The sequence below is a fragment of the Ursus arctos genome, unplaced genomic scaffold, assembly GCF_023065955.2.
Source record: "Ursus arctos isolate Adak ecotype North America unplaced genomic scaffold, UrsArc2.0 scaffold_10, whole genome shotgun sequence".
Taxonomy (NCBI): Eukaryota; Metazoa; Chordata; class Mammalia; order Carnivora; family Ursidae; genus Ursus; species Ursus arctos.
In genome coordinates this window covers 53,096,166-53,112,129 of record NW_026622764.1, presented here as the reverse complement: position 1 = coordinate 53,112,129, position 15,964 = coordinate 53,096,166, and the positions used below count along the sequence as shown (strand labels likewise).

Here is a 15,964-nt window from a genome sequence, read left to right as displayed (position 1 = left end):
ACTTCTCCGTTTTCTTTTTGAGATGATTTTTCAAGCAGAAACAAAAATTAGAGTCACACTCTAAGCTTCACTGCTTACTATAGAGACACAGAGAAGAGAATGAGGCTGTACCAGGACAGGGATGCCAGGGCGGTGGGTGGGAGTCTTCTGGACCCACTCACCACAATGACTTGCTGTCCCTTTACAACTTAGCAAAATTACAAATTACTGCATAATGCCCCTGCATAATGTCACGGTGTCACACCTGTCTACGCTGAACCTGAGCGGTGATGCTAAAAACTCTATTGCCACAGCTCCCAAGCCTGGGTGTTTATCACAACTGCCAAAATACGTTTTAAAAGAGATTCCTGGGCCTTTTCGACAGAGATTCTGATTCAGCTGGCCTGGAGTAGGGCCTGAAAATATGATTTTCCAAAGAGCTTCCCTGGTATGCGATTCATTCAATATTAATAACAGCAAAAACCTGAAAATAACAAATAAAAGAGAAATAACATGTCTTGAGTTCTGATAACGCTATGCATGTTTTTAAAAAAGTAAGCTCTACACCCAACGTAGGGCTTGAACCCACAACCCTGAAATCAAGAGTTGTACGTTACACTGACTCAGCCAGCCAGGCACCCCTTCTATGCCCTGTTTTAAGAGATTCACATGCAGGGGAACTTGGGTTGCTCAGCTGGTTAAGTTTCTGATTCTTTTTTTTTTTTCAAGATTTTATTTATTTGTTTGTCAAAGAAAGAGAGAGAGAGAGAGCACAAACGGGGAACAGCAGGGGGAGAAGCAGGCTCCCTGCTAAGCAAGGAGCCTGATGCAGGACTTGATTCCAGGACCCTGGGATTATGACCTGAGCTGAAGGCAGACGCTTAACTGACTGAGCCACCCATGCGCCCTGAAACCTGATTTTTTTTTTTATGTTATGTTAGTCACCATATAGTATATCATTATTAAGTGTCTGATTCTTGATCTCAGCTCTGGTCTTGATCTCAGGGTCGTGAGTTAAAAAAAAAAAGATTCACATGCATTAACCATAAACTTTTAAATTCTAACAACAATTCTATTAGGGAAGTATTATTACTTTTATCTTTCAGATGAGGAAACTGAAGCAGAAAGCAACTTGCCCAACTTCACACAATTAAACAGGGGAGTTGGGATATGAGCCCAGGAGTCTGATTTCAGAGCCTATACCCTTAATCACTATACTAGACAACATTCAACAAAGACTCAACATCTATCCATCCAACAAATACTAAGTAAATACTTCTACAAAAACAAACTTAAAAAGGAAGCAAAGGGTGACTGTGAATATGTGGAAAAGTAATTTTAAAGACAGAGGTTAGGGAAGGCCTCTCAGAGAAAACAACATTTAAATGGAGACTTCAATGATGAGATGACAGTAGCCACCCAAAAATCTGAGGAAAGAACATTCTAGATGGAGAAATAGCGAGTGCAAAAGTCCTATGGAGGAAACAAGCTTGATATGCTTGAAGGACAAAAAGACTTGCCTAGCTAAAGCCAAGTTAGCAAAATGACAAGATGAAGTTGGGATAGTTTAAAGGGGCCAGACTGTATGATTTGGAGTCAGACCCTGGCTTTGCATTCCAGCTTAGCTGCTAACTAGCTGTGTGATCTGGGTGTTATTTATTTATTACAGATTTATTTATTTATTTATTTGAGAGAGACAGAAAAAGAGAGAGAGAGCGAGCACGCACATGCAACTGGGGGGAGGGGAGAGGGAGAATCTCAAGCAGACAGTCCCTGCCCCTCATTGAGTGGCAGTCTGACACGGGGCTTGATCTCACAACCCTGAGATCATGACCTGAGCTGAAACCAAGAGCTGGCCGCTCAACTGACTGAGCCACCCAGGCGCCCCTCGATGTTATTTAACCATCCCGTGTTATACTCTTGATCTGTAAAATGAGGTTAATAATATTTCCAATCTCACGAGGCTGTTGTGAAGATTACGTCAGTTAACACATGCACAGCATCTAACATAGTAGTTGGCATACAGTAAGCACTTAAAACATACTAATATGAGATCTGGTAAGGAGTTTGGATTTTAATAATAGGCAGTCACTGAGAGGTTTTAAGTCTGGACAGACATAATCTGAATTACTTTTTTTTTTTTTTTAAATACCTGTCTGCTTATGGACAATAGACTGGGGGATCGGGAGTAAGGTAGAGGAGTTAGAAAGCTGGCAAGAAATGGTTTGATTTCCAACATAATTTGAAGGAAGGGCAAAGAGAACTTGTTAATGGTCTGGATGAAGGAAGTGAGGAAAAAAACGAAGGAAAAAAAAAAAAGGACTTAAGGATGTCTTAGGTTTCTGGCCTGACTGGCTAGCCAGGAGGACGGTAATGCTATTCTCTAATATGGGGAAGCCTAAGAGGGAAGAAGATTTGGCGGAAGAGTCAAGAGTTTGTTTTCCACATTTTTTTTTTTAATTTTTTTTAAAAGTTTATTTATTTAAGTAACCTCTGCACGCAACATGGGATTTGAACTCATGACTCCAACATCGAGAGCCGCAAGCTCTTCTGGCTGAGCCAGCCAGGTGCCCCAAGAGTTTGCTTTTCACATTTTAAGTTTAACATGACCACTAAACATGTCAGTGGCACTACCAGTGGTACTTGGGTATACGGGTATAAAGCTGAGGGGAAAACGTTAGGGCCAGTTTTGGAACATTTGGTCTATTTCTGAACATTTTTTCCTATCCCCTCTTGATGTATTTTTATAGAACAAATAGTATACAATAAGTTGACTTAAAAATCCAAATTTTTATCTTAAAAAATTTGATGCATTTTTTTCAATATTCTTCTACATGTCATTAAATAAAGGTAGGAATTTTAGAACATGCTCAACTAGTAATACAGTATGCCTAGAAAAGAACAATCAAGAAACAAAAAGAAGAAAACATTAAGAATTAAGGGATAGGATCCATATCTCCAACTCCTGTTCAAGAATGACTGAAGTTAGGGACGCCTGGGTGGCGCAGTCGTTAAGCGTCTGCCTTCCGCTCAGGGCGTGATCCCAGCGTTCTGGGATCCAGCCCCACATCAGGCTCTTCCGCTGGGAGCCTGCTTCTTCCTCTCCCACTCCCCCTGCTTGTGTTCCCTCTCTCGCTGGCTGTCTCTCTCTGTCAAATAAATAAATAAAATCTTTAACAACAACAAAAAAAAGAATGACTGAAGTTAGTATGTGAGTTTCCCCAACTATATGTGGAGATCATATCTGATTTGTAGCCTTAATGAATAATGTCTTTACTAATTTCTAATTATCTCTTTATGTATATTAATTCCTAGAGAAAACACCTTTTAGACTATAGCAAGAAGGGGAGGATACCACCTTCCATAAATACCCCTTCTTCAAAATTCTAGAGGTCACCATGAAGAAGACTGGAGGATGAGCTTTACCATGAAGTAGACTGGAGGATTACACTTCCCTTTGATAATGATTGGCTCTTACATCTTCCTCTTCATTCTACATATTAAAGAGGAGACTTTTTTCTCTTTCGCTTCCAACTTTTCTTATATGAGAGTACTACGAATGTAATTTGTCAATTTGACGTTAACTGGCTAATTTTGGATTGGTTTGGATCAAGAAGGGATTTTACGGGGTGCCTGGCTGACTCAGTCCATTGAGCTTGTGTTTCTTGATCTCAGGGTTGTAGGTTCAAGCCCCAAGTTGGGTGTAGAGATTACTTAAAAAATAAAATCTTAAAAGAAAAAAAGAAGAGATTTTACTATTCTTATATACAGTTCAAATGATTAAAAGACTAAACGGTCTAAATATGTGTTGTCCTTGGTATTATAACCAACAGATAAATTTGCCTTAAATTTTTAAAGAAACAAGTGAGGTATTATATAAAAAAGAGAATAAACAGATGAAGATAAAACTCATCTGAAAAGAATGCAAAGCCTTATTTTTAAAAAATGATCACAGGAAAAATAATGTAATAAGAGTGAGATTCCACTTGGGTTGTATCAAAAGTAATAACTATTATATAACAAAGTAACAGAATACTAAGAGACAGTGACCTAAAAAGGAGAAAGAATTCTGAAAATACAAGTTGGTATAAGCCACACTATAGACTTTCTAATAAAATTAAGGACACATCTGGCTTCACTTTTTTTTATTGGTACCCTTCTTTAGAACAGTATAAACTGCCTCAAAATTATTTTAGGCACTTGTAATGAACTAGTTCATCTCTGTCCTAAAACAGTAATGCTATACTATAATTATTAAGGCAGCTCTCCCACTGCAATGGTAATTTTACAAACAGATAATACATTCAATGAGAATAGGAGTTATGCCTTATATTTCATTATTTTTCCCTTGTAATATCTATAACACAAAATTATGCAGAGAAAAATAATGTACTCAGGACAGTATATAAAACCTCATTACAGGGGCACCTGGGTGGCTCATTTGATTAAACATCTGACTCTTGATTTCTGCTTGGGTCATGATTGCAGGATTATGAGACTAAGCCCTGCATCGGGCCCACACTGGGCTTGGAGCCTGCTTGGGATTCTCTCTCTCCCTCTCCCTCTGCCTACCCTTCCAACCCCATGTACACATGACCTCTCTCTCTCTCTCTCAAAAAACAACCCTCATTACAGATCAGTAATGGACTCTGATGGTAGGGAACACTAACCTAGAACCTCAATTAAACAAAACATTATTCCCACCAAAAGCAATCCCATTCTTCTCATTAGGAGACTTATATACTACAATAAAATTGTACTCCTTTATGTTCTGAATTTCAACAAAAATTTACAAAAATTTGTTTTCTCTTATTGTATACATACTTCACAGTAATCTTGATTTTGCCCGTTAACCTGCAAAGCCTAAAATGTTTACTATTTGGTCCTTTATAGGAAAAGACAGCTGATTCTGTGACAAGATTAGGCATGGAAATATCAGTAAGGAGAACCCAACTCAGTCTTTTTTAGGGAATAGACAGTTATGTCAGAGAATGTTTCCTAGAGAACGTGATGGTTGGGGTGGGGCTGAAGGATTCAAGTGACTTGGCTGGACAAAAGGGGTGAGGATTGGAAGGAGGGCAGTCCAGGCAGAGGCAAAAACATCTCCAAAGAACTGGAAGCGTAAGGGCCTACCACATTTAGGAAAACTAAAATGTGATCAGGGGGCTGGAACCAAGAATGTAAAGAAAGGAAGGATCTATGGGGTTAAATGTTGCTGTGAGGTCAAACAAGGTCAGGATTAAAAAGAGTGCCTTGATTTAGCAAAATGTGCTGAAGAACAATTGGTGGGTGGTCTTCATCTATTTTCACAGTGGAATTAGTGACAGCATTCTCAGTTGACTGCCCAGAACAGAAGCCAGAATGTAGTGGGTTATGAAGCTACAACACAGTGGGTAAGGAGAAAATGGAGAGGATCCAGAGAGAAAGAATACTAGCTACAGGGGGATGTAGAGCAGAGTTTTCATAAAGATGGGAAAAACTGGAATGCTTTGGTCAAATGTTACGGGCAGGGAGCTCTGAGAACAAATAAGGGAAGGGATTCAGAGTAAAAATGGCAGGACTAGCCTTAGAAGAAGGTAGTGTACCTTTTCTACTATAATAAAAGGGAAGACAAAAACGCAGGGCATAGATTCAGGAAAGTCTTAGGCATAGTGACAGAAAATTGAGGAAGTTCTTTTAAGATGGCATTTATTCCTTCAGCAAAGTAGAGGGAGATAGTTTCAGAAAGAAAAAGAGGCTTTTAAAAAACCATGGTTGATAATGGGGAAAGAGAGCTGCATGAGGAAGCCTCTGAGGATTGTTGGGCAGAGCTGAGAACCCAACTGGGGAGGAGCCTGTGATTTTTGGTAACATGAGCCTTTGGAAGTCTGAGGTTTTTTTCTAGCAGCACTGGGAAGGCTGGACGTAGGCTCATGAGAGGTCAACATTTGGATTCATCCAGAGCTGGGTTTTTGCCGGTTGCCGGATGGGTTTAACAGAATCCCGAATGGGTAAGGCAGTTGAAAATTCTTCAAGAGAGTGAATGATGGATCGTGAAGTCTAAGCAGGGGCAGAAGTGATTAAAAGAAGGAGGCCAAAAAGGACAGAGGGCAGAGACTGCATAGTTTAATGAGGTTATAAAACAAATTAAAAAAACAAGTATAACGGGAATAACTGAGTGAGAATGATGGCTGAATAAGGGGCTCTTGCTCTGAATGAAATATGAATTTAAGTTTTCAGAGACAGAAGAGTCCAGTGTGTGATTACAAATACAGCTAAAATTAGTGGAGGTGAAGGTCATTGCACATGAGTCGTCTGGAGTTGAAGTCAAAATAGTCAAGGCTCCCCTTAGCTTCCACAAAGCAGCATCTGCAGTATATGGACTGGTCTTGAGAAAACATGTCCACCTCAAGTTTTTCTAATGACATGATCTGAGGAGACATTTCCCAGCATTCGATATTCTAGAGTATTTGAACAAAGTTGATTTGTTCCATCCCAGAACTGTGTGCTCACTCCCTCCTCCGAATTCTGTCAGTGATCTCTTTCAGGGAGGTAGCTGAGTATGAGGAACAAAGGAGAGATACCCGACTGGGTTTAAGAATTCCCACCTGTGGGAAATTCTGGCGCATGCTACGACACTGATGAACCCTGAAGACATTATGGTAGGTGAAATAAGCCAGTCACAAAAAGATAGATACTGTATGATTCCACTTATTTTTTTAAAGATATTTATTTATTTATTTATTTATTTATTTATCTGAGAGAGAGCGCGCATGCGCCAGTGAGAAGGGGCAGAAGGAGAAGCAGGAGCCTGAGACAGGGCTTAATACCAGGACCCAGGATCATGACCTGAGCCAAAGCAGACTTTTAATTAACTGGGCCACCCAGGCGCCCCTGTATGATTCCACTTATATGAGAGACCTAGAGTAGTTAAATTCATGGAGACAGAAAGTAGAATGGTGATTGCCAGGGGCTGGGGGATGTGGGAATGGGGACTCACTGTTTAATGGGTACAGAGTTTCAGTTTTGCAAGAGGAAAAGTGTTCTGGAAATGGATAGTGGTGATGGTTGCACAATGTGAATGTACTTAATGATGAATGATACACTTAAAAATGGTTAGCATGGTAAATGTTATGTATATTTTATCAGAATGAAAAAGAAAAAACTAGGTGCACATATACTGTCACATGATTTATAAAGAAGGTGATATTACAGTATGGTGGAGAAGGGAGGGTGATGGATCAACTGGATATCAGTGAGGAAAAAAATAAATCTTCACCCCTACCTCACACCATACACAAATATCAATTCCTGATAAACCGCAAATATAAATGTGAAAGTTAAAACAGTAACGCTTGTAGGATAAAATGAAGGAGAACAACTCTATCACCTTAGAGGAGGCAAAGACTACTCAAATAGGTTACAAAAAGCTATAACCATAAAAGAAAAAAAAATCTAAAAATCAGACTATGTTAAAACTAAAAACCTCTGTTCCTCAAAACATACTGAGAGAGTGAAAAGACAAGCCAGAGAATTAGAGAAGATATTTCCAACACATATAACTGAAAAATGACTTGTCAAAACTATATAAAGAACTCACTCAATAGGTCAGTAAGGAAAGGCAGACAGATCAGTGGAAAAATGAACAAAAGACTGACACTCATCCGCATTTCAAAAAAAAAAAAAAACAACTGAAAAGGTAGTGAACTTCATCTGTTATCAGAGAACTACAAATTAAAACTACCATGAGATACTGCTACAAACCATCAGATTAAAAAGACAGAAACAACTAAATGAGAATATGCAATCATGAGAATTCTCATCCAGGCTGGTGGGAGTGTAAATCGGTACTACTTTGGAAACTGTTTGGCAGTATCCACTAAAGCTGAATAGATGCATATCCAGTGATCCAAAAATTTCAAAAGGAATGCAACATGTGTTCACTAAAAGACATGTACTATAAGGCATAGCGGGACTTTATTAACAGCCAAAAAGGTAAATGACTCAAAAGTCCATCAAGAGTAAAATGGGTAAGGAAGCTGCAGAACACTCACACAATAGACTGCTAGACAGCCGTGACAATAAACAATCTGGAGTAACACCCACAATAGTTCATCAACATGATGAATCTCACAAAATAATGTTATGCCAAAATACGAAGCCAGTTACAAAAGAGTTCATAATGTATTTTTCCATTTACATAAAGCACACAAAACCAATCTATGATAAGTCAAGACAGTAGTTACCCTTTGGTTGAAAGAGGGATGGGGAGGCAGGTAGCAACTGGAAGATGGCACCAAGGGAACTTCTATGGTGAGACCAAGTGTATTTCAAGGGTACTGGTACTGATAAACTCCTTAAGAAACCAGACAGAAGAATAATGAGATAAAAAATATCTCAAGACTTTTTTTTGGCAACAGTTTTAGGATCACCCATCTAGGAGGTTACGAAGGGAATGGAATTATAGTAGGGGGGATTTTATGTGTTAAAAATGATATGCTGTGTGCAAGAGATTGTGCTTGGTGAAGAAGTGGCCAAAAAATAGCTACCAAAGATCTTTCTTGTGCCAGGCAGGGGGAAAACTTGGTCAAGATAGAGGGGGGTACATACACACACAGTGTTAAGTGCTGAGGGTGGGGGTGAGAAGAGAAGGAATACACAAAATAAACAAACATTAGAGAGTGGATGGAGAAAGGAGTACCTGAAATAAATCTGCAGAATGATGGAAGCCAATCATAATAAAAGTACCTATTTGGGAGACAGTGGTTATTTACCTGCAAATCCGGCTTTGGTTTAAAATCAGGGAAAATGGTGAACCAAAAACAACATACATGTAGAAACCCAACTAAAAACCTGGTTAACCCCACTTTTCCTCAACTTTAGTTGAACGGATCCTTCCTTGCTAAAAATAAAAACATGACTTGTTAGCCGTTATAACAGAAAGGAGATCTGGAAGAAAATCTCTAGGTTGAAGACATGGCTCTGCCGCTGCCGCCGCCAACCTGGTTTAGTCAAAGAATGAAAATTAGATTAAGAAATCAGAAGGGTAGAGGCGCCTGGGTGGCTCAGTGCCTTAAGCGGCTGCCTTCCCATTGATCGGGTCATGATCTCAGGGTCCTGGGATCCTGGGATGGAGCTCTGCTCAGCGGGGAGTCTGATTCTCCCTCTCCCCCCCAGCTTATGCTCTCTCTCCCTCTCACTCACTCTCTACTCTTTCTCAAATAAATAAAATCTTTTAAGAAAGAAAGAAAGAAAGAAAAGAAATGAGAGGGTTAGTTTTCCAGCTTTACTCTTTTCCAACTTTGGTGTCAATCCCAGTCTACAAATTAGAGCAAACATTAACGGAGATAGATAGGAAGCATTTATTTGGTAAATACGAAGTGCCCACTCTGCGTTAAATCGCGAAGATCATACTGCAATGGTGAGGCGGATATGTCACAGGTTATTTTTAAAAAGTGTATTAAATATGCTACGTAATTACGTAGAAGAAAACCCCGTGGGGGAAAAAGGAAGGCGGGACAATTCTTGGGAGAAACTGGAAATGCTTCACTGAAGCCTTCACTGCCATTGAAGTTGGGCCTGGAGAATGGGGCAGGAGTTTGTAGGGTATGTCAAGAAGTGGAGTGAGGCCAAAAAGAGCCCAGAGAATTGAGGAACGGCGCAGAAACCCGGACTGGTGTCAGCACTGGGCTGTGTGTGTGTTAGATACAACGACAGAAAGAGAGGCTAGGAAGGCAGGTCGGGGGCTAGGGAGCAAAGCATCTTCTGCAAGAGCCAAGAGCGTTGTACGTCAGAAGGCAATATGGCACAGAGGTTAGGAGCACCGGCTGTGTTCTAAATCGGGCTCCACCGTTTACCCGCTCTGTGATCTGGGCAACAGCCTGGGCCTCAGTGTTCGTGTTTGTAACATGCAAATAAGAACCTTTACCTTATACAGTTGCAAGGAGGATTAAATGACTGAAGGTGTATCGATCGTTTAGCCCATTCAGCGCTAAATGAGACTACATTATCGTTGTAATGATGACCAGCCCCCTCCCCTGCCCGCTACGGCTAAAAAAGCAAAGTTAGCTCGGGTCGCCCGCGCCCACTTGCCACCGCTCCGCCTTTTCAGGCCTTGGACCTCTATTCAAAGAGTGGGGCCGGGCCAGAGAAGGGGCAGGCGGGCCTGGCGGCCAGCGTACACGCAGCCGCTTACCAGGGCTGGGGTCTCGCTCCTCGTCTTCCGCTGTCTCGCGGGCCTTGAAGCCGGGCGGCAGAGCCGGCCCGATCAGATCCCTCGCCATCCGAGGTAGCGGACACTGATCAGGCGTACAACTCTAACCACGCAGAGACAGGTCTACCCTAAGGCAGCCCGGGATCCGTCGCAAATGCAGGAAGCTTTCCCGGCGCCTACCAATGACGTAGCAGCCCGTGGTTGGCAGAGTCGTGTAATTCGCGAGAACGGAAGTGACGCCTAAGGCTTGTTCCACATTCGCATGCTGGGTTCCCTACCTGGCGGGAGGCATGGCTGAGCCGGCTAGTGATTTCGTGACTTCTGCGGGGTGGTTTCCACCATCTGAGCTGACCCCCACGTTGGGGCCTCTGAGCGACACTGCTTCGCTGCGGGACAACTGGATGCTCTGGGCAATGCTGCCGCCGCCGCCGCCGCCGCCACCTTCATCGTCGCCTCCCGTAGCAGGGTCGCAGCCTTCCTCGGAGGAGCAGCCCCCCCAGGAGGCCCAGGCTCTCCCTGAGGCACCTCCTCCCTTCGACACCCAGATTCTTCCCGGGTCGCAGCCTCCCTTCGACGCCCAGTCCCCCCTTGATTCTCAGCCTCACCTCAACGGCCAGCCTTCTTGGAATTTCCAGGCTTCGACATCATGGTACTGGAGACAGTCTCCTGGTGTCTTTCCTGGGCATCAGAACGCTCCAGGTAGGCTATTACTCCTCTCCTTACCACCCCTTTACTTTTCTTCTCCCCTTTTCCCTCTCCCACTTTCCCCTTTTTCCTCTCTCTCCTTCTGATTCTGCCTTGCACTCTTGGAGTCTGTTCAGTAATGTCTCACAGTTTGTCGGACAGTAATGTTCCCCCCCCCCGTCTGTTCAGTCAGTTCAGCAGTTATTTATTGATTCCAACGATGCACAAGGAACTAGGAATATAGCAGTGAACGAAACATACAAAAATCCCTATCTTTGTGGAGCTTTACATTTATTTGCTGGTGGAGGAAGACAGAATAAAGCAGCGTGTATTACAAGGCAATGAGTTTTATGGAGAGAGATAAAGCAAAGAAGAATGATAGATAGTGCAGTTTTAAATGTCAGTGTCAGTCATAAAGAAAGTGACATTCTGGCAAAGACCTCAGGGAGGTGAGGGATCAGAGCTGTGGATATATCTGGGGAAATAGGGATGCAAGCAGAATCAACTGCAAGTGCAAAGACCTTGAGGCAGGAGCTATAGATCAGAACCCGAGCCAGTGTGGCTAGAGAGGGTGGAGTCTGGGGTAGAATTGTAGAAGACTGGGGAAGAGGGCAGACCTGCTGGGGCCTTGTAGATGATGGAACTTTGACTTTTTACTCCTGTGATAAGGGTAATGCAGAGGAGTGACATGATTTGATTTATATTTTAGAAGGATTAATGTGGCTACTGATGGGAGTTGATTTAAAGGGAAACGAATTAAGAAGCTATTGCAGTTATCCAAGCGAGAGATATTGGGGACTTCCACCAGGGTGGAGCCCAGGACATAATGAGAAGTGTTGGATTTTAGATCTATTTAGAAGGTAGGGTAGGGCCAACCTGATTTGCTGAACAATCGGATATAAGGTGTGAGGTAAAGCTGAGACAAGAATAACTTAAAGTTTTTTGCCAAACAAGCAGAAAGATGGGAGTGGAACAGATTTGGAAGGAAGACGAGGAGTAGAGTTTGGAATATGTTTATGTAAAATAGAGATACTGAATAGGCTGTTAGTTCGTACTCTCCAGGGGAGATTTGTGGCTGGAGCTGTGAATTTGGGTGTCATCAGCATGTAGATCATATTTAAAGCCACGAGATTGTTCACTTGAAACCATTCTCCAACTCTGCATAAGATTTAATTTACATCAACTTGAATTCAAATCAGTGTTTACTGTGTGCCAAATGCCGGGAATAGGAATGTGCCTAAGACAGTTCTAAGTCAGATCAGATGGGTTTATAAATGTCAATCAGCACAGCATAACTGGTGATGGAGGCATATGAAAGGTGGTTTCAGAGTGTAGAGGAAGTTGGGGAAAGCTTTTGGAAGAAGTGTTTTGGGAGATGTTTAGGATTTAAGAAGAAATACCATTTAGGTAGGGGCAAAGTGGTGTGAGTACAAGGTGAGTTTTGAGAATTGTGCTGTTCTCGTATGATTGAAGCAAAGTAAGTGGAGGGTACGGGGGGGAAGAGTAGGATGAGAAAATAAACTGAGATCTCATTGAAGGACTCTGTGAAGCCATTCGTAGATTTTTCCAGCAGGATTGTGACCAGTGGAGGATTATTTTTGTGGTGTCAATATGCAGGGTCTGTTGAAAGAGAGGGCTCAGGAACTGGAAGACAATGGGGGAGGCTGTCATAGTAATCTAGGTGAAAGATAAGGGTTTCAGAGTGGGGTCATGGCACTAAGAAAGGAAAGAATTTGAGAGAAAATATAGATCACAAGGTTCTGTGTAAAATTGATGCTGAAAGCACTATATTGGGATTTCACTGTTTACATTTCTAATGTTTGAAAAAACTACAAGAAATTTCATCAGGTTAAAGTGGCTGTTCCTTTTTTTACTTTGACACCTAAAGCATGTATGGACATTTAATCTTACCAATTATGAATTCATTTGAAAAATATTTATTTGGTAGACTAGTCTTAATCTTTGTTAATTTGTTTGAACTACTTTTCTTCTTAGAAGAGGTAGTTTTTACTCAAGTATTTTTGACATGTTAGGGCAAATAAAAATTTAAAAATTGTGTAGTTGCAAATATTTATGGATTTCTTTTTGTTTTTTAGTTAAACATCCTTATTTTCCACGAAAATATGATCGAAAGTTCACTGATGTCAACTTCCCTCCCAGTAGGAAACAGAAAAAAAAGGTATTTTTAAAGATATTCTTGAATGTGACACTTGGGTCCCTGTGTCACTGTGTCATGCCTTGTGTTTCTATCATAACGGTCTCGATGTTTTGCATCCATTATTGACACAGGCCTTGCGATAATAGGATCTTTAAGGATCTTAGCTTTAAGTAAAAACTTTAAGCGAAATCTTTTTGAGAAATAAACGGAGAAATTGTAGAAAAAGAAAACATTCAGGGGCACCTGGGTGGCTCAGTTGGTTAAGCGACTACCTTTGGCGCAGGTTGTGATCCCAGAGTCCTGGGATCAAGCCCCGCGTTGGGCTCCCTGCTCAGCAGGGGAGCCTGCTTCTCCCTCTGCCTGCTGCTCCCCCTGCTTGTGCTCTCTCTGTCACTCACTCTCTTTCAAATAAATTTAAAAAAAAAAAGAAAAGAAAACATTCAATCCATTTCAGTATATTTTCATGAATAAATATGATTGAGAATTATGATTACTAGTAAATGTAAATGTTATTAAACCTTGGTGAACTAAAAAATATGTATATGTATATATGTGTACATGTACATTAGCAAATTGAGACAGGAAGGATGGAATATAGGGAGAAGAACAGAAGTCCAAACTTTTTCTCTTGTAAAATTGAAAGCATGGAGTTAAGAACAAATTACAATGACTCAAACCTTTTATTTTTTATGTACTTTTTCTTTTTGACACGGATCTTTTAGGAACAAATATTTCTGTGATGAAAAAAAGCATTTGCAGCAGTTTTTCTTGTGTCAAATTCAATTAAAATTTAATGTTAATTTAAAATAGTTTATAATTAGTTTATCTGCTGTGCCTGAAGTAATGTCTGAAATTGTTCAGACAGGGCTTTTTTGTGTGTTATTGTTATTTATTATTTGTTTATCTTAATTCATTGTAATGCTTCAGTTCTCTTCAGTAGTGGATATTTATCATTTTTATGAAAAAAAGTTATTTTTTTAAATCAGGGTCAACTCTTGATTATGCTTCAGAAACCAAATCTTTTTTTTTTTTTTTTTTTTAAAGATTTTATTTACTTATTCGACAGGATAGAGACAGCCAGCGAATGAGGGAACACAAGCAGGGGGAGTGGGAGAGGAAGAAGCAGGCTCATAGCAGAGGAGCCTGATGTGGGGCTCAATCCCATAACGCTGGGATCACGCCCTGAGCTGAAGGCAGACGCTTAACCGCTGTGTCACCCAGGCGCCCCAGAAACCAAATCTTAAAATAGGCTTCCTTTATTCCTTTTTTTTTTTTTAAGATTTATTTATTTATTTTAGAAAGTAGGGGGGAGAGAGAGAGAGCTCATACACATATGTGCACAGGGGGAAGGGGCAGAGGAAGAGAAAATCTCAAGCTGACTCCCCACTGAGCACTGAACAGACTGGGGCTCTGTCTCAAGACCCTGAGATCATAACCTGAGCCGAAATCAAGAGTCCTGGTTGCTTAACCAACTGAACCACCCAGGTCCCAGGCTTCTTTTATTCTGATGAATCTTATAAATCTGGCCTGTTTTAAGGTGTATAAATATCAGGGTGCCTGGGTGGCTCAGTTGGTAGAGCCTGTGACTCTTGATCTTGGGGTTGTAAGTTTGAGCCCCACATTGGGTGTAGAGATTACTTAAAATCTTTAAAAAAAGTAATGTCATTATTTTAGAATGAGTTGCATAAAGTCTGCAGCATGAAATTTAGTATCCTTCATTTTGGCATGGAAACTGTAGCTAATACTAAGAAAATATTGTGTATGTATAATGTATTTATTAACATAATCCCAACATTAAACAATGGGATAGCATTTCCTATATAGTCTTATCATTGTAGTAATCTTTTTTGTTTTATGTTTAAGCGTAAAAATAGCAAATTTGGAGCAAATAACAGACCTTTACTAAATGATTCTTTTTTTCCTTTTTGGGGTTTAAAAAAATTTGATATAGTTTTTTTCCCTAAAAGTTGAAATGCTGTTTTTACCATCAATATTGATTATTAGATCATTTTGACATATGCTGTACTCTTAATTAGATTACCAATTTGAAATCTACTCACAGATTATATTAGCTCTTTTCAGATTTGAAATTTCTCTATCATGCCTGCTTTTCCTAATGTATTTTTTAAAAATAAAATAAGGGATAACAGAATTATCTCTTCATTAGAAATGTATTCAGAAGTTTCTCCCACATACAGGGGTTATATGAAAAATCAAAGTATATAACACTGGACGGATAGTTATATTTTTATTATTGATTAAACATTTTTTATCAAAAGCCTAATGCCTCTCTGTTTTTGTTTGCAGAAAAGAAAAGAACCAGTTTTTCATTGTTTTTGTGATACCTGTGATCGTGGTTTTAAAAATCAAGAAAAGTATGATAAACACATGTCCGAACATACTAAAGTAGGTTTTTCTTGGTTGCCCTGAAATTTATTTAACAAAATGGGTATATTTGGTAGAAATTCTGAGCTTTTTTGCTTAAATTTATGGTTTGGGGGTGGGGAGCCCACTGCTTCAGGAAGAGGCAAGATGGCAGCAAAGAAGGGAGGTCTGACAGCTGTGTGTGTGCACCTCTTGCTTTGTAAGAGTGCTGGGCCTCACCTCCAGTTCCTCTATGCACCTTTTTGTGTTTTTTCCTCTTTAAGGCTGCCCTTGACCGATTAATCACACTGTAATTTGCCATGGCCCATCACTCTCTAAGGATGGTCTGGACCGCATTAAGTACTTTTAAAAAATATTTAATCAGAATGTTCTTAATTTGGAAAGGTTCTTTTCAGTTATTAGGAACGCCCCTTCAACTTTAGGAATTAAGGCAATTTGATAGCGTTGCCGATGTCATGCATTTACTAAGTAGAGAAGTAAGTGATATATATTACTGTTCAATATGCTTTGAGAATGTCATTCCTCTTTAAATACAATCCTGTTTTGGAGTGCTGTTTGTTTCGCTA

General features: G+C 40.4%; 2 protein-coding genes across 3 annotated transcripts in view; one reads left to right on the top strand and one right to left on the bottom strand.

Moving 5' to 3' along the window:
- The window catches only part of GPALPP1 (GPALPP motifs containing 1), a 35,609-nt gene extending 25,249 nt beyond the window's left edge, over positions 1 to 10,360 (bottom strand). The window contains exon 1 of the mRNA XM_026493306.4: positions 10,154 to 10,360. Coding sequence (XP_026349091.1) covers positions 10,154 to 10,241 — 88 coding nt within the window. The 5' untranslated portion in view covers positions 10,242 to 10,360. The remainder of the gene's footprint in view (positions 1 to 10,153) is intronic.
- A 50-nt stretch (positions 10,361 to 10,410) lies between these two features.
- The window catches only part of NUFIP1 (nuclear FMR1 interacting protein 1), a 44,157-nt gene continuing 38,603 nt past the window's right edge, over positions 10,411 to 15,964 (top strand). The window contains exons 1-3 of one of the 2 annotated variants that reach the window (XM_044381824.3): positions 10,411 to 10,870; positions 12,952 to 13,034; positions 15,321 to 15,419. In XM_044381824.3, coding sequence (XP_044237759.3) covers positions 10,462 to 10,870; positions 12,952 to 13,034; positions 15,321 to 15,419 — 591 coding nt within the window. In that variant the 5' untranslated portion in view covers positions 10,411 to 10,461. The remainder of the gene's footprint in view (positions 10,871 to 12,951; positions 13,035 to 15,320; positions 15,420 to 15,964) is intronic. The other variant, XM_026493304.4, reaches the window with a different exon arrangement.